The sequence below is a fragment of the Rhinichthys klamathensis genome, unplaced genomic scaffold, assembly GCF_029890125.1.
Source record: "Rhinichthys klamathensis goyatoka isolate OS25496 unplaced genomic scaffold, OSU_Roscu_1.1 h1tg000487l_1, whole genome shotgun sequence".
NCBI classification, from domain to species: Eukaryota; Metazoa; Chordata; class Actinopteri; order Cypriniformes; family Leuciscidae; genus Rhinichthys; species Rhinichthys klamathensis.
The window spans coordinates 2,132,522-2,158,639 of record NW_026606974.1 but is presented as its reverse complement, the minus strand read 5'-3'; the positions used below and the strand labels follow the sequence as shown (position 1 = coordinate 2,158,639).

The 26,118-nt window shown below is 37.7% G+C and overlaps 1 protein-coding gene across 1 annotated transcript in view; it reads left to right on the top strand.

Moving 5' to 3' along the window:
• Positions 1–25,853, top strand: part of ipo11 (importin 11) — a 195,574-nt gene extending 169,721 nt beyond the window's left edge. The window contains exon 30 of the mRNA XM_056237513.1: positions 24,730–25,853. Within this exon, the coding sequence (XP_056093488.1) occupies positions 24,730–24,894 (165 nt within the window). The 3' untranslated portion in view covers positions 24,895–25,853. The remainder of the gene's footprint in view (positions 1–24,729) is intronic.
• Positions 25,854–26,118: the final 265 nt, after the last annotated feature.

Genomic DNA, 26,118 nt, shown 5'->3' with positions numbered 1-26,118 from the left:
CCCATTTTGATGTATTTAGGGGGGAAAAAATTGCTTCCTTACATTTTTAAGTACAATCAACTTGGATCTTTAAGTCATTTCAACTTAAATTAAACTTAATTTAAAAAAATAGTTGAATCTTGTATAACATTAAAAAAAATATATTCTGGTGAGTTAAACCAGTGTAAAAACGTATTGATTATATCATTTTTTTTATCGGACACATACCTGGAACGCTTTGACACGGCAGTGGTATATTAAATTACGTTAGTGTTCCTGCAGAAAGTCGTAGAGTGTTCAGAGCAGTTTCGGAGGAGGACCGGAGTTCATATTGCAGCGAGAGAGGAAACTAATCGAGGGAATGGACACAGCGAGCAATCAGTCCGCACATAACAGGCGGTGGGGTGCCCAACAGACAGTAGATAAAGTCAAAGAGATGTATTACGCTACAAATCTACACTGACACAGGGAAGGTGTAAGTTCTCCCTGGTTAATGATGCACAAAATGGATTAAAAGGAAAAATGTACCTTTTTTATCACTTCTCCCAGCATGAAGCAGGTTTAGATTTAAAAGGTTTATTTCAGACCATCGCAGCCATTTAACCACCCTACTGTCATGATGTTACGGACAGGGTGATATTTGTGCAGGCAGTTCCGCACAAAATTGGTGCCAGCGGCTTTAGACAGCGGGACAGTTCTGAAATGGGGGCGGCGTTAACCTTGTTTAACCTTGTTTCCCAAACTGGTTAAACTGTCATTCTGTTGCAACTGATGTGTAGTGTGCATCATTGCCATTATAAAAAGAAATGGAACTGAAATGGTTTCCCCTTGGTGTGTTATAGGCATTCGGCCCTCGGACATCTTTTGTAATTTATAATAAAGCGCTATAGTTTTTGTATTCCATCCTGTCTCAGTGAAAGTAAATATAGATTGTGTAATTAAGAAGATGGTTTTGCTTACACTCATTCATACTGACAAGTAGCGTCCAAGACGGCATATGGCATCTCAGGGCTATTTATTTGAAGTGAATTAGTCATTTTTTTTGATGACGTGAACAGGATAGGTTAAATATGCTTAATCTGTTATTGTTGATGCTGCCTCTTACATTAGTGTCTCTGTTATAGTCAAACTCAATACTAAGGCTCATCCCTGCCTTCTTTTTCTTTCTCTCATTATTTGTTTGTATGCTTCAGGGTTTGAAGGTCAATCAAAACAAGAATACTGAATTAAAACCGTTTGCTTTCCGGGATGCGATATTGCATAACCCGGATCCATCTATTTAATAAGCACATTTCACTCTGATTTATTACCCGTGAATCCCAGGGTGTGCCAGATTCGGTTAGCCTGTTCAATGTCTTTTTATTTAATGCTGCTCTGAGCGAAACGCTCCTAATTTCACACACTTTTAATTTGTCACTTTTCATTGCCCTGTGGTGGGGTGGGGGTTCCTTGTTATTGTTTGGTTTGAAAAAATCTGATTGTTTTAAATTATTTGCTCTTGATATCATCTGCAATCAAATGTTTTATGGCCTTGTTTAGACTTGCTGCAGAAGTCTACACTGCCATTTTTTAAAGGTTTTTGTTTTTTTAAATGAAAGAACTCTCTAATGCTTACCTAAGGGGCCATTCACACAGAACGCGTTTTTTCATTCAACTACGCTTTTTTCCCGATGTTTTTTTTTTTTATGTAAACGTGCTAGACGGACGTCTTTAACCGTTTCTCTCGTGTCTTGCACCTTTTGCAGCATCGCGCGCATGGCACAGCGTTCTAAAAATGCAGCGCTCATGTTAAAATAAGTTTTAAAAGACCTGTCATGAGACATGATGACTTTTTTCTTCAGATCATTAATGTTAACATATTAGATGGTTCCATTAGCATATTATTATTAAGGGAATCAAAACTAAATTAGGACACAAAATTGTTTTAGACAATCATCAGTAATGTATTCAGCTCAAGATTTCAGTTTTTTTTTTGCAAATCTCATAAAAATACAATGATTATGAAATAATGACAGCTTTCTTCAGTCTGCCTATGAAAACTTTCAAGCCGGCCCTCATGCCGTTAGTCTAATTACATTATTATGTGATTGTTATCATAGCATAATAGTAATATGCTAATTTGGACTGGACAGCAAGGGAGAGGAAAATGGCACATGGGAGAAAAAGACATTCACACTGCTTTGGCACAATGAAGAATAATGTTTATAGTAGGACTTAAGTGGACATTTTGTCTTTTATATATTTTGCTTTTTAATGGACCTAATGACTGTTTTGTTGGGTATCAGATTTCTCTTGTATAACTTTAATTACTTGAAAATAATTGAAACTTTTGTCATTTGTTTACATACCCTTGTGTCATTCCAAAACCATATATGCTACGATTGTTTTCTGTGGAATACCAAATGAAAAACTTTGGGTTGTAGTTCTAGTCGTTTAAATACATAAACCAAATAGGTTGTTTTCCAATCAACATTCATTGTGGCTTTAACTTTATTTGGATGGTTTTGTTTGTCACCATTCTGTATTTTCTGTAGTTCCATGCAACCATTTTAAAGGTCTTTGACCTTTTCCACACCTAAATGAAGAGCTCTCAGCATGTCTCAGACAGCTTAACCTTCAGTTTGTTGATAGGACCATACTGAGAACCCTCTCAAGCGTTCTCTACTCTCTTCTGTTTTCCGTGGCTACGCATTAGCGCCGCTAGCATAACAGCACTCTGTCCTCTAGAGCTGCCTCTTAGGAACGAGCAGCGCTTCTCTTTCCTCAAGTGACTGTGAGGATTGTGTCAGTGGTGCTTTGAGTCAAGTTGATAAGTGGTGTTGGACACTTTTGCTTCATTTATTGGAAGCATCATGCAAGGCTGATCTCTTTCTTGTGATTCTCGCATTTTCAATTTACAGGGTGTGTTTAATTCATTGGTGACAGACGGAGTCTCTGGTATCCAGTAAGCCGTCAGTTGCATCGCTTCACTGCCATTCATAAATCCTCACCCGTGGCCTCATGGGATAGTAAAGTGTTCATCGAATGCTTACTTCAGAATCTAGGCGGAAGTAATAGGTCATCCAGGAGTTTTTCACCTACTGTTTTCGCCTCGCTGTCTAAACCCCGGCTAAAGTCGCAGAATCTAATTATGAGATTAAGAGCGTAGTCATAGCCATACAAATTAGCGTAGTCATAGCCATACATTTGTGTTTATTGCTGTAAAGAATGATAGATTACACCAAGGGCTTTGAGATACAGTACCGAAATTTTCATTTATAACATGATAAATACTGAAATTAATCATTTATTGACACTACGTTTTATTATTTTGTGCAAAAAAATACCAGAAGTTGGCTTCCTAAACATTGATTTCAGTTGTCTCTGGGTTTACTTTCAGCACAGAAACACCTGCTGATTCTTGTACCATTCGGTTCAGAAACATCTTACCTAGGCTACAATTATAAATTGCAAACAGACCTTAATATCAATCCGCACGAGCGACAATCATGGCAGTCTCGGTGATGACTAGAGTTGTGAATATAATCGTTAGGGTACATGTAAATAAAGAACGCATATTATATATTAATAAAAAAAATTCGTATGTCTTTCAGAAGTAAAGCACTTACGTCTGATGTTTCGATTTCAAATCAAGCTCTTATATGGTCCTCCCCATTCGTTTCAATGTTTCACGCTTTTTGGACATGCACATCATAATAAATAGACTTGTTTTACAAAACCTTAAACATTTTCCTGTAAATGTGTCATATATCACTGAAAATGGGAGAATCTCAGCTTTAATGTGGTATATGGCACATAGTCAGGATAAATCTTTGACATGATCTTACTCAGTCAATATTAAAGATATCAAGGTTATATTTTCACAGAATGTTCTTTACATTATGTAGGATGATTTTATGTAGAAACTTCCCAGTTTCACAGGGTCACATATTATATAGTAGGGAGTTATTTAATTTTGGGCACAGAACAGAAATAGAGGTTTGAGATGAGGAAGACGTTTAAATGTGCTCTGTTGGTGTGCCTCCAGGAACAGAGTTGGGGAACACTGTGCTAAATGGCTTATTGGGGAGAATGGAGAAAGTTAATCTAGTGAACAGTGAATATTTTTTGTCATGTGAGACAATTTATTTGTTTATTCAATTTAAATGATTTGTGAAATTTTTGTTTAACTAATTAAAACATTTAAATATTTTTTTAGAAAGTTGTCACCTCAATCTAGCTAAGAGTGCATAATATTTGTCATGACAATCAATTTATATTTATTTATTTTATTTTATGTAGTTTTACATGTAGTTTCTTATTTCTAAGGTCCTGTGTTATAGATTTTTGTATTCATATTTATTTATTTTTAATATATTTTTAGATGTTTTTTTTTTTGTTTAAGTGTTATAGATGCTGAAATATAATTAGGCTTAATAGCTTTACAATTTAAGATAAAATTGGCACTGCTTGCCCCACGATCACATACCTAATTGATAAACAATTAGTTCTATCCACGTTTTCTTTCAGTTTAAGTAATTATTTGCAGTCTGTAATCTCTTTTTTCTGTAGTAGCAGAGTTTTTTGTTGTGCTGCTGCCTGCCAAAAATGCTAATTTTGACCTTTTGTAATCTCCTGCTTCAGGGGTATATTTAGTCTCGAGAAATTTCAAATAACTGTGTTAAATCTTGAACTTCATCTAGACCTTTGAAATGGCCTGATTAGCTTTTTTCCCTTTGTAAAACACAGTTGTGGGGAAAGGAAATATAATCCAGCTTATATTTTATGATATACTGAGTTCATTTTGACAGTGAATCTCTTCGGAGAAGTGATATCAATTTATAATGTGTGAAGAGAGAAGCATCTATCTTTTGTAAGTTATTTATTTATTTTTGCTGTTTTCTCTCTTCTGATCGGACAGTTAAAGCGAAAGGGGATGGTATTTGATGTACTCTTGTTTTACAGTGTACAATGTTGCTTTAATAGCCAGACTTCTGCTTAAACAGATCATTTGATTAGCAGTGGGATTAAAGCTAATCAATACAGGGATACAGTTTTATTGCACAGTGTGTTAAATTGCTAATACTTTGTCATTCATCTCTCAGTTGTCATGCAGGGTTAAACCCCCAAGACCATTTTCAGTTTTTATTGTAGTGAATCAGAATTGCAGTCTCCCATGTGATTTTAGCAGGGACCGGATTCACTAAAATCTTAAGAAGCTAAATAAATTCTAAGACGTTTGTAAGACTGTTCCTTGCATTTCTTAAAAAAGATATTTTTATTGTACGTTTGGTTCCAGTCTAAGACTTGCTGATCAGCTGAAAAAACAGCTCAAAAAAACGTCTTTTTGCGCTACCTGCAGATTACCATAATAATCAAAAGCATGCACACTATTTTTGTCGCAACTGGCTTAATGGGATTTCAGCACTCATCATTGTGTTTTTAATGAGCAGTGAATTTTTTACATTTTTTTAAAGAGCCTGTCTCAAGAGTGTTTGTAGCGTACTTTCCACTCTGTTTTTCTTGCATCATCTTCACGTCATGGGTAAACATGATCGATCATTGTTTACATTGTCAAAAATGGTTGTCAGAGTTCAAGAGTCTTACTCATGCACATCCCTAGTAATAGTAATATGTATTTTATGTAGCTACAGCTAGTGTAATGTTGTAATTCAATAAACATCGTACAATATGTCCTAACCAGGCGCGATGCAACGGTGCGACACGCGATAACAGGTATTTATAATCAAAGTTTTTGTCCCAACCAGACGTGACGCGATACGTGACGATTCTATTTTGCAAATGGAAATTTCTGCAACATTGCTGCTGGAACAACAACATACAATGACAATAATAAATCTCAGGTACTGTTAAATTATAGCTATAATTCACCTCAGATCTTGAAAATAAATAAGCTCAATGTGAACAAGCACATGACGTATTCTATGACAAAGACTGTTTTAGTCACTCAGTACTGTATGTATTTTTAAAAATGTTAAGATGGTGTAATATTTATGAATTTGATTATGTACTTATCCATATCATTGCGAGTGCAGTGCAGGTTCTTATCATTTTTTCTTAAAACTGCTCTTAAGTTATAAATATATAAAACATATCAGTTAAGAACAGGGCTTAAAAATCAGAAAGTTCACTCCAAACAGAATCAGTATTTTAATGTTTCTGTTCATCCGTTCCTTCTGTAACATTACCATTCTGAACGTCGGTTTGATTGGAAAAAATACTGGTTATAATACACTTTAGACAAGAGCTTGAATAAACCTCGTAACTCCAGTGGATTCTCACAGTGTCTGCAAAACCTTGTACGTCTAGTCATAGCCATATACATCAGTTTTATACATCTAAAAGAACACAAGATTGTGTGACCACATAGCTACAATAAACTCTGTAACCTCTAAGTTAGTCGTAATGCCTCAGATGCGGCCGTTCTAATGACTGAAAAAACACAAATCTCCAACATTCGCTGGAGAAAACCCATCTGACACAGGCAAGTGTCTTACCATACATAAACTACAATAAAACTTGTTTAGTTATTTAAAAAGGTTACAGATTACAGGTTTTTTCCATTAACTGAATAGTAGTGGTTCTAACCACACTAATTAGCTTTTTTTTTTTCTGGTTTCAAAATGCATATTACCTGCCATTCATTTTCACTTAAATAGTAATGCTTTTACGTTTGATGACATATCCTCGGAAAAACTCCTGAGATCCAAAAGCTAATGCCAGTGTATTGCCATTGCGACTTAACTATGATGACTAGGCCGTAATATGTGAATTTATGATTGGTTGACTGCTAAATTCAAATTCAGAAGAATTTTATTCATAAGAATGTTTTGTGAATCCATCCTCAATATTGTTGTCAGTTCAGCTTAAATGGATAAAATTTATAACAGCCTCATGACATCAGATTTATTTATTTTTTTAATTCAGCGTTTGTCATTGACCCCATGTTAAACATGGATACAACATTGTGAAAGCAGTTTCCTCTCCAAAGGCTTTAAGACTACAGCAGCCTTTCACTTGCAGAATTCCCTTCATTATTAAATGATCCGGTGCTGTGACACGTCTGTCAGCGGGAGATATTAAAGTCACTGGCCCGAGTAGGGCCACCCGCTACTCCTTTCCCTTCTGTGTGACCCAACAGATTAAAGAAAAGCCATTGCTTGCCAAGAACACGGAAGAAGACAATGTCGCTCACAGAAGAGGATGATGGTTGATTCTGAATGACTGAATGCACAATTTGTATGGGAAAGCGCCGCTCTCATTTAGTCCACGGCTTCTTTGAGTGACTTGATGAGGCTTAAAACTCTAATTAGAAATTCATGAAGCATGGCTCCATCTCTTTGATCCACTCCCTCATTACCAGCCCAGCAAAGTGGATGCAAAGCACACCATTAATATCATTTAGAGTCTATTTTAAGAGCCTGAGGAAATGCAGAGTAAGCAAACGTGGGCTTAACCTTTCAGACAACTTTGTGAGGTAAGGCAGGATTTATTGGCAACTCGGGAAGTAAATTACAGCTGCCCCATCATCCCTGAAAATGTTGATCTATGTAAACGGTGAGGTTGACCTTTCCTTTTAGAAAATGGATTTATGGATTGGCTTTTAATACTTTACAGTACTAGTCAGTACAGCTATAGTCAGTGGCCATACAATTGGCTTTAATGTTTAAACCAAAGGGCAGAGTGTCCTGATGTAGTTTCGTTTGTGGAATACTGATAATATTTTTTTAAATAAATTAATAAATTATTTCTTGTTAATAAGACAATGAAAAAATGTTAAGATCATGACTAAATTGTGAAGATAGTGATTAGTTAATATTGAGTCCATCCTAAATATGAATATAATCTTTAATTTATTGAAATAATATACATTTAGTAAAATATCAATCCATAAATACATAATATTATATAATATAGCATAATAAAACGGCTATAAAAATATTTTTATTGCCAATTTTTTTTTGCCTCATCGTAATTTCGACTCCTGAAGGTTGGGAAATGCCTTCTAAATTGCAGAGATTGCACAAGGAAATTACATGCAGATGAAGTTTTGCATAATAAAAATGTGTTGTATGGGTTTACCCATGCTGCCTTTGCGCAGCACCATTTTATTCACGCTGCTAGGCAGTCTGGATACCATGACCAGATTTTCGCCTCAGCGAGGGGACCAATCACAGAATGGGGAGGGAGCAGCAAGACGATGACGACGTCTATGCGACACACCGAAGCAGTTTGTTTATACCTATGGATCAAACATGGCAGCAGACGCGAAGTTACCTTTCGATGCAGCCTTAAGGCCTGTTCACACCGGGACGAATTGCGCACGCGATATTCACCGACGTTTAACGCCTCACTAAACAAAGGGCACCAATGTAAGTGTGCACACCGACGCGAAAAACGCCACGCGTAAAAGCGTCATTTTTAAAAAAACGCCTCGAGTTCGGGTTTTTTTCCGCCGCGTCAAAAACTATCCGACCAATGAGATTGCCGCTTTTGCTCATGTGTCTGGAGCTTCTGAAGTTACTGTAAAACACAACTTGTGGGCGCTCAAACACAAAACGGTCTTGCCGAGCACACATACGTAACGGCGAAGAAGATATACGCCAAGTAGCGTCTACACTGCCGGGAAGAAATAAGACGAGGAAGATGCGAGGCAAGATGAATGTAGAGCTGCTGGTCTCGTTGGTGTCGGAACATAAAGAACTATATGACAAACGGACAGCGACTACAAAATAGGACTATTTCTGTTTTACATTAAGCGCCATCTAATGTCAGGGAATGAATTTGCATGTTCACTCGGCTCATCGTCAGCGAAAATCGCTTGGGTGTGAACAAAAAAAAAACGCGTTGAAAAACGCTGGCGAATAACGCGCGCCGATATTCGTCCCGGTGTGTACGGCCCTTTACGCCATCGTGTACACATAAATCTCTGACCCATCGTCTTCTTCCACGTCTAATTTCTGTCGCTCTACATACGTCATCTGGTATTATTGAAACGATTGGCTATGAGCTACGTACAGGCGTATTTGATAGATATTCATAGCACCCAATAAACGGCTCTGGGCATTCGTAAACGACGCCTCAAATACGAGAAAATAAACGTGGTAGATTGAGACGTGGTCTGACGTTAGCCAGGCTAGTTGTAATCTCCATTTTGGTTATTTTTGGGAGGAGACAGAGTGGGGATGAAAGTTTGTACATGCACAAATGGTATCTTGTTTTTCATAAACTGAACAAGTATTTGTAAATTATACAGGGGGGGTGGGGGTATAAATCTGGAAACTTGCATATGCAAAATCTGCTGCAGAGATTTTAATGCATGAGGTCCCAGGACCATTTGAATGAACATTGATTTATATGTAGCGTATTAGAGACTGAGATTTTGAGATTATGTTGGACACCAAATGGTACTGCAGTGATTGTCTGATAGCCGAGATGTGTTTTCTTTTGTGGAGTAGACACTTGATGGCTATATGAAAGAGAGCCCATAATATGATTTTCTCTAATGGCTTTTCTTTTACAAATGTACATAAATTATTTTGTTTTTGTTGTTTTCCCTGAGACTGACAAATTACAATCCTCTTTTACTTTAGAAGTATAACTGTTGCTTAACTATGTTTCAAAATCTTCTTTATCTTCTGCACCCCCACAGCCTCATCAGTACCCTTTCATGGACACCAAACCAAAAATATCTTCCTATTAATACTCTTACTACTATTGCTACTACTATTATTAATCATTTGTTTTACAATCATTAATGAGAAAATAAGGTCTTTTTTTATTCTTAAAGTGTGAAAAAGTGTCACATTGGGCTTCATTTATGAAAAACGAGCTGAATAATTTCCTGTGGATATATACGTAAAACTATTCTTGCTGAAACGTTTGCAATCAAATCACTGGGAAGATTTTCACAACAAGGTATTTATGAAAGATTTGCACAGAAATGCATAGTCTTTCATGAATATGGCACATTATTTTTCTTACGTTAGAAAGAAACTGAAATAAAAATCATGACAGTTTTTAATCTGATAACTCTTATATAGATGACCGATGACGCTTGAAGAAACCTACCTGGGGAAAAGCTATTTTAAACACAAAGGATGGACACACCAAATATTAATTTGATTTAGTTAATAGAAGTTAGTTGTTAAATACAATCTGAGCAAAACATTGCAAGTATAACCACTGGGGTGCTCACAGTACATGAACTTATAGGTTTTTCCTACTCTAGACATTTCTAGCTATTATCAATTTTCTAACGTCCTGACTAATTGTCTGTTTAACATATTCTAGTGTTGTAATGTTCTTAATGAAAGTCATTATTAGTGCTGGGCCGTTATCGGCGTTAACGTGCTGCGTTAACGTGAGACTCTTATCGGGCGATAAAAAAAATATCGCCGTTAATCAAAGTTGGGTTGGGATCATAAATAGCTTTTTCGAATATTTTCGAATATTAATATTTTCGCGCAATTCTAATGTGTAGTATGACGCCGCGCCTACTGTCACAGATCGCGCAGTAGGGTATTTTCCTGTCAGGGACACAAGATGTACTTTTACTTTGTTACGTTGGGCGACGTTCCTCTCGTTACTTTATTTTAGTGCAATACGTTGTTAAATGAGTTTATTCCAAGCGCGCTGTGTCCTTTGTATGGGCATGAGCGATGCTCATTTACAAATAAATCACTCTTTTGAGTCGATTCTGTTCAAAGATTTCATCAAACAAGTTGTCAGATGATCTGTCTAAATCGGTTCGCGAATCAGTTGATCTGTTCAGTTCCTCGCGCACTGAATCGTCTGAAGCGCTTTCAATTCACACTCGGAGTCGAAACATGAAGATTTAAGAGCATCAAGAGCGTTGGATGAAGTGGCCGATCTACAGTCTAGTCTAGTGAATGCAAATCTGCAAATGCATCATATTTTTGCCAGCGATGAAGATCTTTATTAGTTGAACATCTTCGTAAGCTGTCTGTGAATGAATGATTCCACAGGACGATACATTCGATTTCATTTCATTCAGGTAATACATTGTGTGTGTATTGCGCGTGTATTGCGCAGTGGCATAATCACACGAATAGTTTACATTGATTGAAACTAATTTGTTTAAAAATGAGGCTATTGCAGTAACAAGGCAGGTTCACATAAAATTCTTATGACATATGATGACATTATTTTTTGATCTAACGAGCATTGGCGATGCAAAAACGGACTGTCGTGCGTATTGTTTTTTTTCTTCCAATTAGCCTACTATGTTAAAAAAAAGGACGAAAACATGTTACTTGTTCAATTAATAAACAGTTTGTTTGATGACAAATCGCTAAAGATGAAATTGGCCTCCCTTTCTGTCATTGCGTTTTTTTTAAGGTTTTTTTTTTTTAACGATATTCGACTTTTGCTCCTCGATTGTCGAATGGCATTTTTGGCAGAAATGCACATCCCTACGCGAGGCAAACTATTCTCAAAGACTTACTTTTAGTCATTATTTGGGTAGCACACATATTCTGAATGCCTTTGGGAGAATTCAAATGAGCCATTTTAATCTAGATTAATCTAGATTAATTTCAATATTAATCTAGATTAATCTAGATTAAAAAAATTTATCTATGCCCACCTCTAGTCATTATACAGTGTTACTGAGTAAATCTTGCTTTTTCGATGTGATCGATGTGATCTCGATTTCGAAAGTCGATGTGGGGGATTCCCGAAGACACTGGAAAAGGAGATCAAGGGTCCAGTCAAGCTCAAATATAGATGATTGCCTTTACTTTTAAGTAAAGCTGAGATTGACTTTATTGGCATTTACACATCTGGTCTTCAAAGTTTTTGACTTTATTCAGGAAAATCCTTTAAAAGTTCATGGCGGCTCGAGCAGGATTTCTTCCACAGGCCTCTCTGCTTTATAGTACTGGCTTGGCTCAGAATAATACTTCAAAGGTACTTTTTGGAGTGCCTTTTTCCTTAAACCCATCCTTGTTTTTCAACAAAATCCTTCAACTGTTCAAGGTCCTAGTGCTTCCTGTGTCTAAATGCCACTTAGGTATCAACAATTTATGGTATTGGAGGTTTCGGTTAAGCAGGACTTCAGATTTGACTCCATAAACTAATGAATTTTTCTTAAAGATAATAACAACCTCAAAAATTCAGGGTCGTGTGAGAGCTGACAATGCTGCTTCATATTGTCATCCGATTGTTTAGCTGCAGATGTGTGTGTTTTTGGTGTGTATCACAATTGCATTCTAGTGATCTCATATCATTGCACTTCATTTCATCCACTCATAAAAGAATCTTCAGTTTGTTTTTATGCTACTGATGATAATGAACATGTCTATAATCCCTGAAAGCTCATGGATGCTGCTTTGAGTGAGTGGTGGGATTTAAAACCGCATTTTATTATTTTATTTTTTTGAAGCTGTCCATTTGCAATTGATAGACGTATTGATTGTGTTCCAAGGAAAGCATCACTTTTACATCGAATCACTGGAGAGATCTGATTTAGTCTATGTACAATACTGTTTGACTACCAAGGTCACAAGCAGCAGCATTTATCTATTGATTCCTATGTTTCAACTTTGATACTGTAACTATGAGGCCTTTCCTTAAAAGGGACCGCATGATGCACCTTTCCCCTGGTCATGGGTTAGTTTTTAGCTATTTTTACATTACCAGCAATATAGTATTTCTTCTTTTTTTTCTAATAAATGGGGTACACCGGGGCTAAAGACACACCCTAACAAAAATGTGCTTTTCACTACTCCCGTAGTGTATGCTTGCAGAAAATATATATATATATACAGTATGTTTTTATTGAACGTTGATGTAGCAATAGATTTTGTGTGAAAATAAATGATAAAAGTGGTTTGTTAAAAAATCTTATAAATTTAAGAGGTGGCAAGGTGGGCATTTTACCCCACATTCGGGGTAAAAGGCACAAAGTATTGATACAAATAATTTCATTTTTTAATAATGGTTAAGTTAATACTTGTTCAAAACAAACACTTTAGTAAAGTTTATTTACTATATTATTATTATAATATATTAAATATATTATTATTATTGTATACGGCCGAATCAAGCCGTGACTACGAGTGTGGGGAAAATAACCATCACTTTTACCCTTTTAATCAAACGCTGAGCTGCAAACTTCACAGACACAAGGTTCTTTGCTTCCACATGATGTCAGAATCATGAAAAAAGAATCCTATAAAATTATTGGGGGCACAAATGAGCATGACACTTCTGATCTGGTGGTTGGGAATCAGATGAATCAGTGATCAAACATCTCAGGGGAAGATGTGAGCACTGGGGCTAAGCTTTCTGTGCAAATGTCTCATGGAGGGTAAATGTTGAGTCTTGTGTTTTACACCAATATTATGTGGAGAGAGAGACTGTATGTTAGACATTTGCCATATTTAACCTTTTTGGAGGATATTACAGTTTGCAGATGGTGGCATTTAAAATCATTAAATCCAAAAGTACTGCGGAAAATGACTTTTTGTTCCTCTTTTATTTTTCATATGCAGCAGGGAAGCTGCCAGAGTTCATTTAGTGTGAATTATAAGTATAATCACCAAAGATCACAGCTGGCATTGTTAATGCTCATCACATTGACAGATGTACGCTCCATGACACATCTTAATGTTTTTTTAAATAAACGTATAATGTAGTAATGTGATGTTTATGCCATATTTACTATAACATTGCTGTTAAGGTTTACTGAAAGCATCAAGTGCCAATACATCAATCAGCAAGTGTCAAAGAGAGGGTTGAAATTACACCATCCTAAATAGACTTCCCTAAATGTTACATTTACTTAGAATTTTCCAGTCATTTGATGCATAATAGAGCCTAAAACATAAAATTATTATTTATGCAGCGATGCCAATTCTCTCTCTCTCTCTCTCTCTCTCTCTCTCTCTCTCTCTCTCTCTCTCTCTCTCTCTCTCTCTCTCTCTCTCTCTCTCTCTCTCTCTCTCTCTCTCTCTCTCTCTCTCTCTCTCTCTCTCTCTATCATTCTATCACTCTCTCCATGTCCCTCCCCCTTCATTAGCAGAGCATTATTTATATCTTACATTGTGGTATTCAAGGGCATTACAGTCTGCCACTGTATGAGTGCAGTGATAACGTTACATCATAAGAAATTTAACGAATTATTAAAGACTTCACCCTCTGAAACATAATCTAATTTTTAAAATTGATGACAGCTTGTCATAAAAAAAGAATTTAATACATACATAAAAAAAAAAAAAAATTATTAAAGACTTCACCCTCTGAAACATGATCTAATTTTAAAATTGATGACAGCTTGACTGGTCATACCCCTAAAAATATCCAAGTATTTTAAAATATTCCTATAGATAGTAAATTTGAGCCATTTTATCAATAAATCCTAATAATGTATTGTTTCCCTGTGTATGACAGAAAGAAAGTGTGACACTGCTTTGTCTATGCAATGGAAAGCAATGCCAATTAATGAATTTATCTTAATAAGGGTGGAGACGTCATCCCTTTGTTTTAGCACAGTCGGGATTAGCATATAAATACTGAGAGGGAATCGGTGTCTTGTATTTTCATTTCTGTCTTCAGGAGTTAAGTCACATTTGATTAAACTCGGATCAATGCCTTTTTTATTACACCAAGAAAATTACTTCACAATTGTCTGCTGACGTCTCAATGTCTCTGTCGCCAACAAATGTGCTGAACACAGATATAGATATCGAGTAGATTTGACTTATTAAAAGGGAGAACAGAAAACAATTCTTAGGATCATGTTCCAGCATCATGACAGGGTTTTGCACCTTTATTTCTTTATATCCACAAATCTTACATTAATCACTCAAACACATTTATTTATGTTCCTCTTCGAAGAGAATTGACCGTTAGCAAGCCCCTCCCCCAAAACGGCCATTGTCCAATCACACATCATAGCAACCGTTACTATGTGAGCAGGTCCGTCAAACATTGACTCCAAGCAAGATGGTGAAGCGGTGCGCCCACGGCGTTTGTAAATCGGACACTAGGTACCCCGAGAGATTGTCTGGAGGAGTTCTGTTCTTTCCATTCCCATAGCCGAAAACACAACGTGAGCGGTGCCTGCAATGGATAAAACAGTGTGGACGGCCCCACTCCCAGTTAAATGTGTCGAACATGGTTAACTCGCGTGCAGCGTGCTGAGACTGAGACACTGAGATTAGTCAAAGAAACATGGAGAAAGCAGATCAAGAGGATCCACAAAGGAATTACGTTTTCTAAAGGGTTGTTGTTAACGTGATTTTTGGGGGGGAAATGAGCAGCAGTCAACTAGCAGTGCAGCACCTGTAGACTACAGTTTAGACTAACGTTAGAGGAGTGCACGTTCGCAACGGGGAACGCATGAAGCTTACTTGACAACATCAGTTTAAATAACGTTATCAATATCGCAATGAATAGAAATAACCTTAAATAATGTATGGTTATCTGCATCTTTCCGTCTCTTATGTATAGTTACTTTTTAAACACGAAAATCGCATTCAGCATGACACGCAAGCGGTTGTTAAAGCGAATGTATAATCCTGTATCTGAGGCAAAATTACTAAATATGCAGCGCGAGTTATATATTTCTAACTCCAAACAATTAGCCACTGAACCAGCTTATAAAATCTTCTTCCAGGCTGTGCTGGTTGTATTTGAGGTACAGGTCATGGGGTTTCTCAGATTTCGCTTGAGACCGGTAAGCATTAGCCTCGATAGTAGTCGTGTCTCCTTCATTGCGTATTTTTATGTTTTGAATATATCCCTCCACTGCATACTGTAACCCCTTGTGCCTCGATCTGGAGGATATCGCAGAGGTATTGGTCCAAAAAAGGTCACTGACACGCACGGGTATACCTCTTTATCTGTGGCGCTGGTCGTGTTTGACCATTTGTTTGACAGGCGTAGTAACAATAACTAGGGGGCGTGGCTTTTGCGAACGGTCAATTGCTAAATTTATGTATTATTATTCTGCTTCTTCTCCGAAATGAATGGCATTTTTGAGGGCCTAAACATGCTCAATCTCTTGATGAAACTTTGCTCATGCGTCAGAACTGGCGAAAATGTACATCTGATATGGGTTTCAGAATTAGGTGTAGCAAAATGGCTCGATAGCGCCACCTATAGAATTTCAACGAAGCGCCCCTCCCACTATGTTTCACGAACGTTTACGAAATTCGTCCAACGGGAGAACAAGTATTTGATACACTACCGATTTTGCAGGTTTTCCCACTTACAAAGCATGTAGAAGTCTGTAATTTGTATCATAGGTACTCTTCAACTGTGAGTGCCGGAATCTAAAACAAAAATCCAGAAAATCACATTGTATGATTTTTAAGTAATTAATTTGCATTTTATTGCATGACATAAGTATTTGATACATCAGAAAAGCAGACCTTAACCCTCTGGGGACCAAGGGTTTTTTGGGGCCCTTGGGATGTTTTGACATGCACTGACAATTGTGCTTTTTTCAGTTATTTATAAACATGTTAATGGCAAAGGTGTAAATTTACTCTATATAGCACAAACGGGGCTACCATAATCTGTGAGCAACATGTATGTACATGTTTGTATTTTTGAGAGAATATTATTTATGCATGGTTATTGAAAAACTTAAAAATAAAAGTTTGTGAAATAAGGCCACAAAACACATATTGATTATTTCTTCACAAGACTTTTGAAAATTGTATCACATAGTCTAGAATATTTGCTCCAAAACTATGTGAGAATCATCCTGACTACTCATTCAGATAAGTCAATAAAGTCTTTTATAATGTGTATGACGTGTTTAGTGTGAGAAAGCTTTATGTGAGGAGGCACGATCTCTTATGAATATGTATGGTATTTCACACCTGAGAAAGACAAAGACCCTCCCATAATGGCCCTATTAGGTGCTATCAGGCCCCATTACGAGGAGCCTTGCACAAAGAATGAGGAGATTTAAAAAAGAATGGCTTTTAGATTGTTTGGATTTATTTACAACACAACATAATCCAAAGATACACAACAAAGGACAAAAAAGCACATTAGTAAACACACTGATCTAAATACAGAGGCTTGCACAGTCACACAGCATTGTCCCATTCCTGAAACATAGTACATACCTGTCATTTCCAAGGTGTTTGATTTTTCATTACAGTCTCCTGTGAATGTTGAAGTCAGCAGGACTGATATCAAGAGAAACTATACGGCTGCACGACTTTGGGCATGCATTGTAGATTTTTCTGGTTAAAATATTTTTTTAATTATAGGCTATATATATATATATATATATATATATATATATATACACACACTGCTTAGAATTAGAAGAGAACACACCCATGCTAAAGTTGACTAAAAAGAGGAATAAAAAAATCTTAATGCCTTAATTAAAAAATTAGGAAAACTCTAACCTTTAGGGACGTGAATAATGTCCCTGAATTCTTTGTGAATGAATAATGTATCGCAAATAATTAAATGTTCTTCTTTAAAATACAGGGTGCATACGTCTGGACACTTCTATCCCCAGAAACTCCTAACAAAAGCTGATGTCTTTATTTTGAAGCTAATTTGAAGCTTATTTGATGCTTATTTGATTTGAAAAACTTTATCCAAAACTAGTCCACGAAATTTTGTCTTTTATTTCGTCTGTAACAGTGCGTATCTGTGCGTTCATTCATTCATTTACACACACACACAGAGAGAAACATGATTCACATTTAAACAGTATGCTATTTTTCCGTTTACAGACACTAACGTTATTCTATATCGCGATTAGAACAAAGCACAGCCATAAAACACTTACAGTTCTCAGCTGAATCTGTTGCTCCTCCTCGAAGTGAAAATAAACCAGCACTTCTGTATTAAATGTCCCAGGATTATTCCTCATAGCCGCGCAAGACGAATCTTAATCTGACTAAAAAATATAGTGCGTTTACAGCATTTGCCTGGGGGCGTTTATCTATTTTGCAAATGGCCTCAACACATTATCTTATGAATAGCGCGCTCTGCGAGTGGGTGTGAACAAATTAACGATAATGAGCTGAGACAGGAGAAACTGTACTTCTCTATAGTTTCAGACAGATTACATTGCAGGAGAATATTTGTTTTAAATGTGTTGTTTTATTTAAAAGTAGAAATTTAAAGCGTTCTTTAGACGTATGTTTCATGTTTGTGTGATAAGTATTAGCGGAGTTTCCGTTCATTTTCCAGACATGTTTCAGAAAGATTTTTGCGGAGACAGAGTGAGCTGAAAGCGCACCCTGTTTATTTTATTTATTTAAAAAAAACCACAAGGTTTTGATGTTAATGTGAGTGTACACAAAAAAAGAAGACCCTCTATAGTTTATAATCATGTATTGATTTTATTTATATGACCATAAATGACGGAGTATTTTAAGTCTATGTTGCTGCTATGTGAAAAAAACCCAGCAAAACGCGCGGGCGCGTTCTTGGTCCCCAGAGGGTTAATATTTGGTACAGAAACCTTTTTTTGCAATTACAGAGATCATACGTTTCCTGTAGTTCTTGACCAGGTTTGCACACACTGCAGCAGGGATTTTGGCCCACTCCTCCATACAGACCTTCTCCAGATCCTTCAGGTTTCGGGCCTGTCGCTGGGCAATGCGGGCTTTCAGCTCCCTCCAAAGATTTTCTATTGGGTTCAGGTCTGGAGACTGGCTAGGCCACTCCAGGACCTTGAGATGCTTCTTACGGAGCCACTCCTTAGTTGCCCTGGCTGTGTGTTTCGGGTTGTTGTCATGCTGGAAGAACCAGCCACGACCCATCTTCAATGCTCTTACTGAGGGAAGGAGGTTGTTGGCCAAGATCTCGCGATACATGGCCCCATCCATCCTCTCATCAATACGGTGCAGTCGTCCTGTCCCCTTTGCAGAAAAGCATCCCCAAAGAATGATGTTTCCACCTCCATGCTTCACGGTTGGGATGGTGTTCTTGGGGTTGTACTCATCCTTCTTCTTCCTCCAAACACGGTGAGTGGAGTTTAGACCAAAAAGCTCTATTTTTGTCTCATCAGACCACATGACCTTCACCCATTCCTTCTCTGGATCATCCAGATGGTCATTGGCAGACTTCAGACGGGCCTGGACATGCGCTGGCTTGAGCAGGGGGACCATGCGTGCGCTGCAGGATTTTAATCCTTGACAGCATAGTGTGTTACTAATGGTTTTCTTTGAGACTGTGGTCCCAGCTCTCTTCAGGTCATTGACCAGGTCCTGCCGTGTAGTTCTGGGCTGATCCCTCACCTTCCTCATGATCATTGATGCCCCACGAGGTGAGATCTTGCATGGAGCCCCAGACCGAGGGAGATTGACCGTCATCTTGAACTTCTTCAATTTACTAATGATTGCGCCAACTGATGTTGCCTTCTCACCAAGCTGCTTGCCTAATGTCCTGTAGCCCATCCCAGCCTTGTGCAGGTCTACAATTTTATCCCTGATGTCCTTACACAGCTCTCTGGTATTGGCCATTGTGGAGAGGTTGGAGTCTGTTTGATTGAGTGTGTGGACAGGTGTCTTTTATACAGGTAACGGGTTCAAACAGGTGCAGTTAATACAGATGGCCACCATTCAACCCGAAAAAAGTCATATAACCATTCCAAGAACTCCGAAGCTGTTCAGTTAAGCTAAAAAAAACTGCATAGTTCCCCTTTAAAGTCCCCATGAATTCAATATTGACCATACTTACTTTGTTTGCCTAAATTGATCATTTTGTGGTGAACAATTCATCCATGCAAGTCAATCCACACAAAAAAAATGTTTTGGCTTCATCTTTAATCAAAATCTGAAATTTCCCCTCCCCTCTGCATTGGAGGACCTTCCCTGATGACGTAGGTTTGACGGTTTGGGAGTCTGCTTAACATCCGTAACCACGCCCCTCCAACTGACAGTAGACAGGCTGATTGAAAACACCTACTTTTCTAGATCCAATCAGGTGCTAGTTGGAAAAAAAGCCACGCCCACTATTTTGCCTCATTTAGTATTCCGTTTCTCGTTTGCCGTTTAGTCGTTTGCAACTTCCGGTTCACGGGGACTTTAATACAATGAAACAGGAAGTCGCTGTTACTTAGGCATGCATTGTCCAATCTTCCCCAAACTTAACATGTTTGATAAGAGTCCTGCCCTGAACACATCTACACGCCAATATTCGGCTATAGTAATAGCGCCACCTGGCAACAGGAAGTGACATGTTTAAAACTGTGATGTACTACTAGTAACATACTAAAATATGCCATTGAGTGCTAAACATGCTAGAAACATGCTAGAAACACTTAGCTGAGTGCCAAAGTATGCTATTATCGCTATGAATCAGGAAGTTGTTGTAACTCAAGCATGCAATGTCTAATCTGCCCCATACTTCACATGCTTGATAAGAAACCTGGCCTGAAGACATCTACATGCCAAAATTTAGTTACAGTCATAGTGCTAACCAGCTGGCAGCAGGAAGAGTGGCAAATACAAATGACTTTGATGTAGTCCTCCTATATTTACCTATTTAAATATTGTCCACCCGTGCTTTCTTTTCCTAAAGGTGCGAGGGCATCGCTGCTTGCAGCTTTAAATTTTATTTTTCTCTTATCAAAGCAGTTCTTTAACACTCAAAACACCTTGACCTTAAAGTACCTTGACCTTAAAGTGGATTTTTGAAAACGACCTTTCATGTAGTGTGTAACATAGCTCTAAGTGAATGAAAACATCCTGCAAAGTTTTAAATCTGAAAGTTCACAATATATAAAGTTATTGTCTTTCAAACGTAAGAGTCGACTCTGAGTCAATGAAATGAACGAGTCATAAGCCGTTTCGTTGTGACATCAAGACGAAACATTAGCATATTGCCCACCCACTTATTGCGCACGCAGACACCAGGGAAAATTTGAACCCTCAAACTGGATTCCTGTGGATAATGGACAGCATCATGTCAAGAAGAAGCTGTGCTCTACAATGTGAAGGTAAAGCCAGTTTTTTTCACTGGCCAAGGACGAGCATGTGAAGAATCAGTGGTTAAAATTAATCTTTACCAGGATATCACAGCAGTGTAATCCTAAACTTTTGCTGTGTTCCATTTATTTTACTGACGACTGCTTCTCAAATCTCGGAGTTCAATGCAGGATTTGCAAACCGCTTGCTCTTGAAAGATGGTGTTCAAAAAACTTAGTTTTGAGTTTGATATTGCGTAGGTCTCCTGCTAACTGGCTAACTCATGTTATCTCTGTCTTACTGAAATACTTCTGCTAATCAGTTGTGGGCCACTATTACCTTTAACTGTTTATTAATGCCTTGAGGAAATATTTGTTTTACCAGCGTTTATGTTACATCAGTCATTCACTCTAGAGCTCGGCTAATGTACATTGCATACATGCACTGTTATTGATACAGTTTCCACGTGTTCACCGCAATATATTAGAAAAATACTCGGTAAATAAATTAGTAGAAGTAAAATAATGGGTTTGTTGATGGACATGCACTTGTTAATGCTGGTGGTGAGGAATTACAGTTGCAACATCTCATAATGTACCTCAAACTGAGTAGTGTATCACCAAGAAATGTCCTGCTCAAGTTGTCCTTGTGATGGAGGTTCGGGTTCAATAACTAGTTCTTCCAATGTTTCATCATCGGACTCGTGCTCGGATTATGTTAAAATCGATGTCATTGTTCGTTACTGTCTTTAGTTTACGGTGTTGGAAGCCTCAGGACAAGGACAAGCGGAGCTGACGTTGTTATGGCAATGGCCGTTTTTGTTTTTGACGCGGTAAGCCAATCACAACAGTCTGGCCAATCAGAGCAGAGTTGCTAGCGGAAAGGAGGGATTTAGAGAGATTGATTAATCTGACCAGTCGTTTGAGAATCATTGAAAATGTGGTGATGTGCAAATGTATATTATGAGGAAATGAAACAGTTTTTTGACATTTGATGTATGTTAACCTGTAGTAGGAAATAAAAACTTTAAAATAGCATAATATTTAGAAACTTATAATTTCGAGGCTCATAGCATAATAGGGGCACTTTAAAAAGACTTTTGTTTCAGGTTTTCATTTGTTTTTTTAGCATATGTTTTTGTTGTTGTCATTTTACTTTGTTTTTCAGACTTTTAGACAGTTTATTATATGATCCATCATTCTAATGCTGTATATTGTATTTCATATATTTTTTTATCTTTGTATGATCCCTTCTTTGTGACAGCTTTAAGTGTTTTATTTCACTGCAGTTCCATGTCCTTATATTGAAGTAATCCATTCACACTTATAAACTAACTCTGCAATGGGCTTATTCTGAAAGCCTATTCTCTAGAATATATATCTTACACTGGCATCCCATAACACATATTCTGTTCGACTTTATGAAGTGTGAGCTAGTGCTTGTTGGGGTTTAAAATAAGGCATAAAACTAAATCTTTTTTATTAAATAAAACATAATGCATGATTTTTTTGTTAATTTTATGATGTTAGTGATTTTTGCAACCCTGTGTTACCAAAATTGGGATGTATCTAAATACATTAAAACCTTGATTTATTTATCTTTTTATTTATTTATTTTTATTAATTTATATTTAATGTAATTTTCTAAATCAAGCTGTCACACAGCATAGATTTGGGACAAACTACTGTTTTATAGCTACTGATAAACTTATTTCCCATACATTAAAGGAGCTGTATGTAAGAAATGTATTTCAATTAATCATAAAATGGCCCTGATATGTCACTAGACATTAAAGGAGCTGTATGTAAGATTGTGGCCAAAACTGGTACTGCAATCACTTTCAAATTACTGTAGAGTGGTGTATCCCCTCCCCCTCCCCCCTGCCTCAAGGTTGCCAGATCGGCTGCAGGATCCAGCAGGAACGTGACGAGCTGCAGCTGTGGTAACTAGAGCAGAGCTGGCAACCCGGATGCCGCAACACTACTGACTTCGTGATTGGTAGATAGGTGGAGGGTGGAGCATCAGACCAAAACACAACATGACAACATCAACATCAGTTGAGGGCTGCAACTGCACTTTTTAAATGACAATATCCTGGCCGGACTACTGTTGTCAGTGATATAAGTATTTGAAATGTACATGATTTCTTAAAGGAGCTGTATGTAAGAAATGTATTTCAATTAATCATAAAATGGCCCTGATATGTCACTAGACATTAAGAAATCATGTACATTTCAAATACTTATATCACTGACAACAGTAGTCCGGCCAGGATATTGTCATTTAAAAAGTGCAGTTGCAGCCCTCAACTGATGTTGATGTTGTCATGTTGTGTTTTGGTCTGATGCTCCACTCTCCACCTTGCTCCACCCTCCACCTATCTACCAATCACGAAGTCAGTAGTGTTGCGGCATCCGGGTTGCCAGCTCTGCTCTAGTTACCACAGCTGCAGCTCGTCACGTTCCTGCTGGATCCTGCAGCCGATCTGGCAACCTTGAGGCAGGGGGGAGGGGGAGGGGATACACCACTCTACAGTAATTTGAAAGTGATTGCAGTACCAGTTTTGGCCACAATCTTACATACAGCTCCTTTAAAGGAAAATATTACAAAATTATGATAATTAACATGGTTGAATCATTTAGCTTAAATTAAAAAGTAAAAAATACTTTGTCAGCACAGTAAGCAATGTTTCTGAAACACCTTGATTGTCGTCTCAAGTTTGCTTCCAGGAACGTACACGTCACACTGTTCCCTTTTTTTAATAATTCCCGCCCAAGGCATATGCAAAAAATGTGTAGTAACTTGAAATTTGTGATGATGGTAAAGGCCGTGACATTTTTGTCATTTCATTGAATCATTTCATTTGATTGAATCGGTTGACCAATCGCAACATACTGGTCCAGCCGACCAATCAGAGCACATTGCGCTTTTTAGAAAAAGGTGCTTCAGGCCCCGTCCGCACTACTGCGTTTTCGTTTAAAAAACGGAGACCTTTTGCTACGTTTGCACCTCCCGTCCACACTAAAACGGCAAAAACGGAGACCCAAAACGGAGAAATTTAGAAACGCTGCCGATCCGTTTTTCGTTTTGAATCTCCGGAGGGCGTTTTAGTGTAGACGGGTCAAAACGGAGGACTTTAGAAACGATGACGTAGTAGAGGCTTACGCTCGGCTCTATGATCGGGTGTCATCAGTCATGGCATATATCTTTGCTAGCAGCTGTTGTACAAGTAAATTCTGCATTTTACAACGCTATAACTGCCTACATGTGCCGGAGTCAAGCTATTATTCGAGCGATCTGTGACAATTCCCGTGTGCAGCGGCGGCGTTGACCGTACATGGAGCGTCGGTTTGGAGTTAACCCAGAGCATGGTGGGATAATTTTATCAATGAAGTTGTGTTTACACCGGCACGCGCATGCCCAGTGTTGGTGAATGGTCACGTGATCCGCGTTTTCAGTCGTTTTAATGTGGACGGAGATCAATTCTAATACGCAGCTAAAACGCTGGTGTGGACGGAGATCGTATTCGTTTTAATTATCCGTTTCTAAACTAAAACGCAGTAGTGTGGATGGGGCATCAGAGAGACTGGAACTAAACCGAGCGTTACTGACAGACTGGGAAAAGAGGTGCTGCAATAATCCAAAATATGTGAAAAAACAAAAGTATTTCTATCATTCAAGTATGAAAACCTATTCCAGTAGACCCCAAAAACAAAATCAAGACTTTGTAAAAGGGCATAAAATGGCCTCTTTAAGAAACAAATTAAAGTAATGGGGCTCCAGAGTTCATTTGCTATCCTCATACTATGTTTTTTTTCTTCCTCTATAGCTGGCTCTTGAGGACCCTGTGCACAGCGTCTCTCTTCAGCAGTTTGTCTATGAGAAGCTGAAGGCTCAGCAGATGTTGATGGGAGACCAGAGCTTCCAGGCTCTTATGGAGACGGTGGATACGGAGATTGTGCGACAGCTGCAAGAGTTTATCCAGGGCATGTAAGGATAAGACGACAGCAGACTGTTAAAACCAGTCCTGAGACCAGAGATGCCAACCTTTTAATGATACCCCAGAGAAAAGAGCTTCCATATTTTTTAAACACACACTTTCTTTTGCTTCCTCAAACACACCTTTTTCAAAGTTTGAGACGGGGCAGAGAGGAAATCTACTTAGACTGAAAAAGAGACACTTTAAGAATGAATTAAATATTGTGACTCAAGTTTTTGTAATGGGAAAAGAGTTTGAAAGCGCCATTTAAAGGCCCCAAGCAGTGTTAACACTGAGTCTTCATATAAAAAGTTGTAATTTTTGTATTTATGTAAAATACACTGCATGACAAGATTACTTTTTTTCCCTTGGGTGGCTTTTCCCAATCACGTTTACTCCCAGATCAGTATATCAGGAACTACTGAAAAGTCATTAACATTTTTGATTGAAAATATTTTCATATCAGAAACACATAATGGTAAATTAATGGATGTAAATGTTAAACTTCCCATAACTATTGCTGCTAATGCTCCAACACTGCACCTCTCATATGAGGTTCACAGGAGATCAGAAGAACCAAATACATCAGTTTAATTAAACACATGTCTATTTAAATCACAAGCACAGTGCAAATGTATGAGTGAATATTCTTACTGCCGTAGCAAGCTTTCTTTCTTTTTTAAGGACACGCAATACGTGCGTATACATTTATAGAAATGTTTTTGGTTGAAAATGGGATATTAAGAAGCACAGTCATACAGAAGAACGACTGTGAAATTAATTTTGAGTCTGAATAAAAGCCTTATGCTTTAAGCCTTATTTATCCACCACTAACACACCTGATATTGTATCTCACATCTGTAATGACATGTTACATTGTAGAACATTTCGCTCTGTAGTTTTATTTTCACGTATGAGCCATATTTTTTCATTGATGCAGCTTCAATAAAGTTCGGTACAGTCTGAAAATCTCACTTTGTTAGCTTGCTTGTATAAACCCCAATGGTGGACATTTTCTGACTGCATGACCTAATGCCAATCAGGAATAGTCAGAGCTGAGCTTTTCAGTGTATTATTAAAAATAGCTCTAATAATGAAATAAAGCACAAAAACAAAACTAAACGCACTTGAGTAAATAGTATAAATAGTTTTGGCCTGGAAGCTACCAACGATCTCCCTTTTCCCACCATTTGAAAGCCCACACTTTCGTGCTGATGTTATAACCAGAAACAGTCCCTG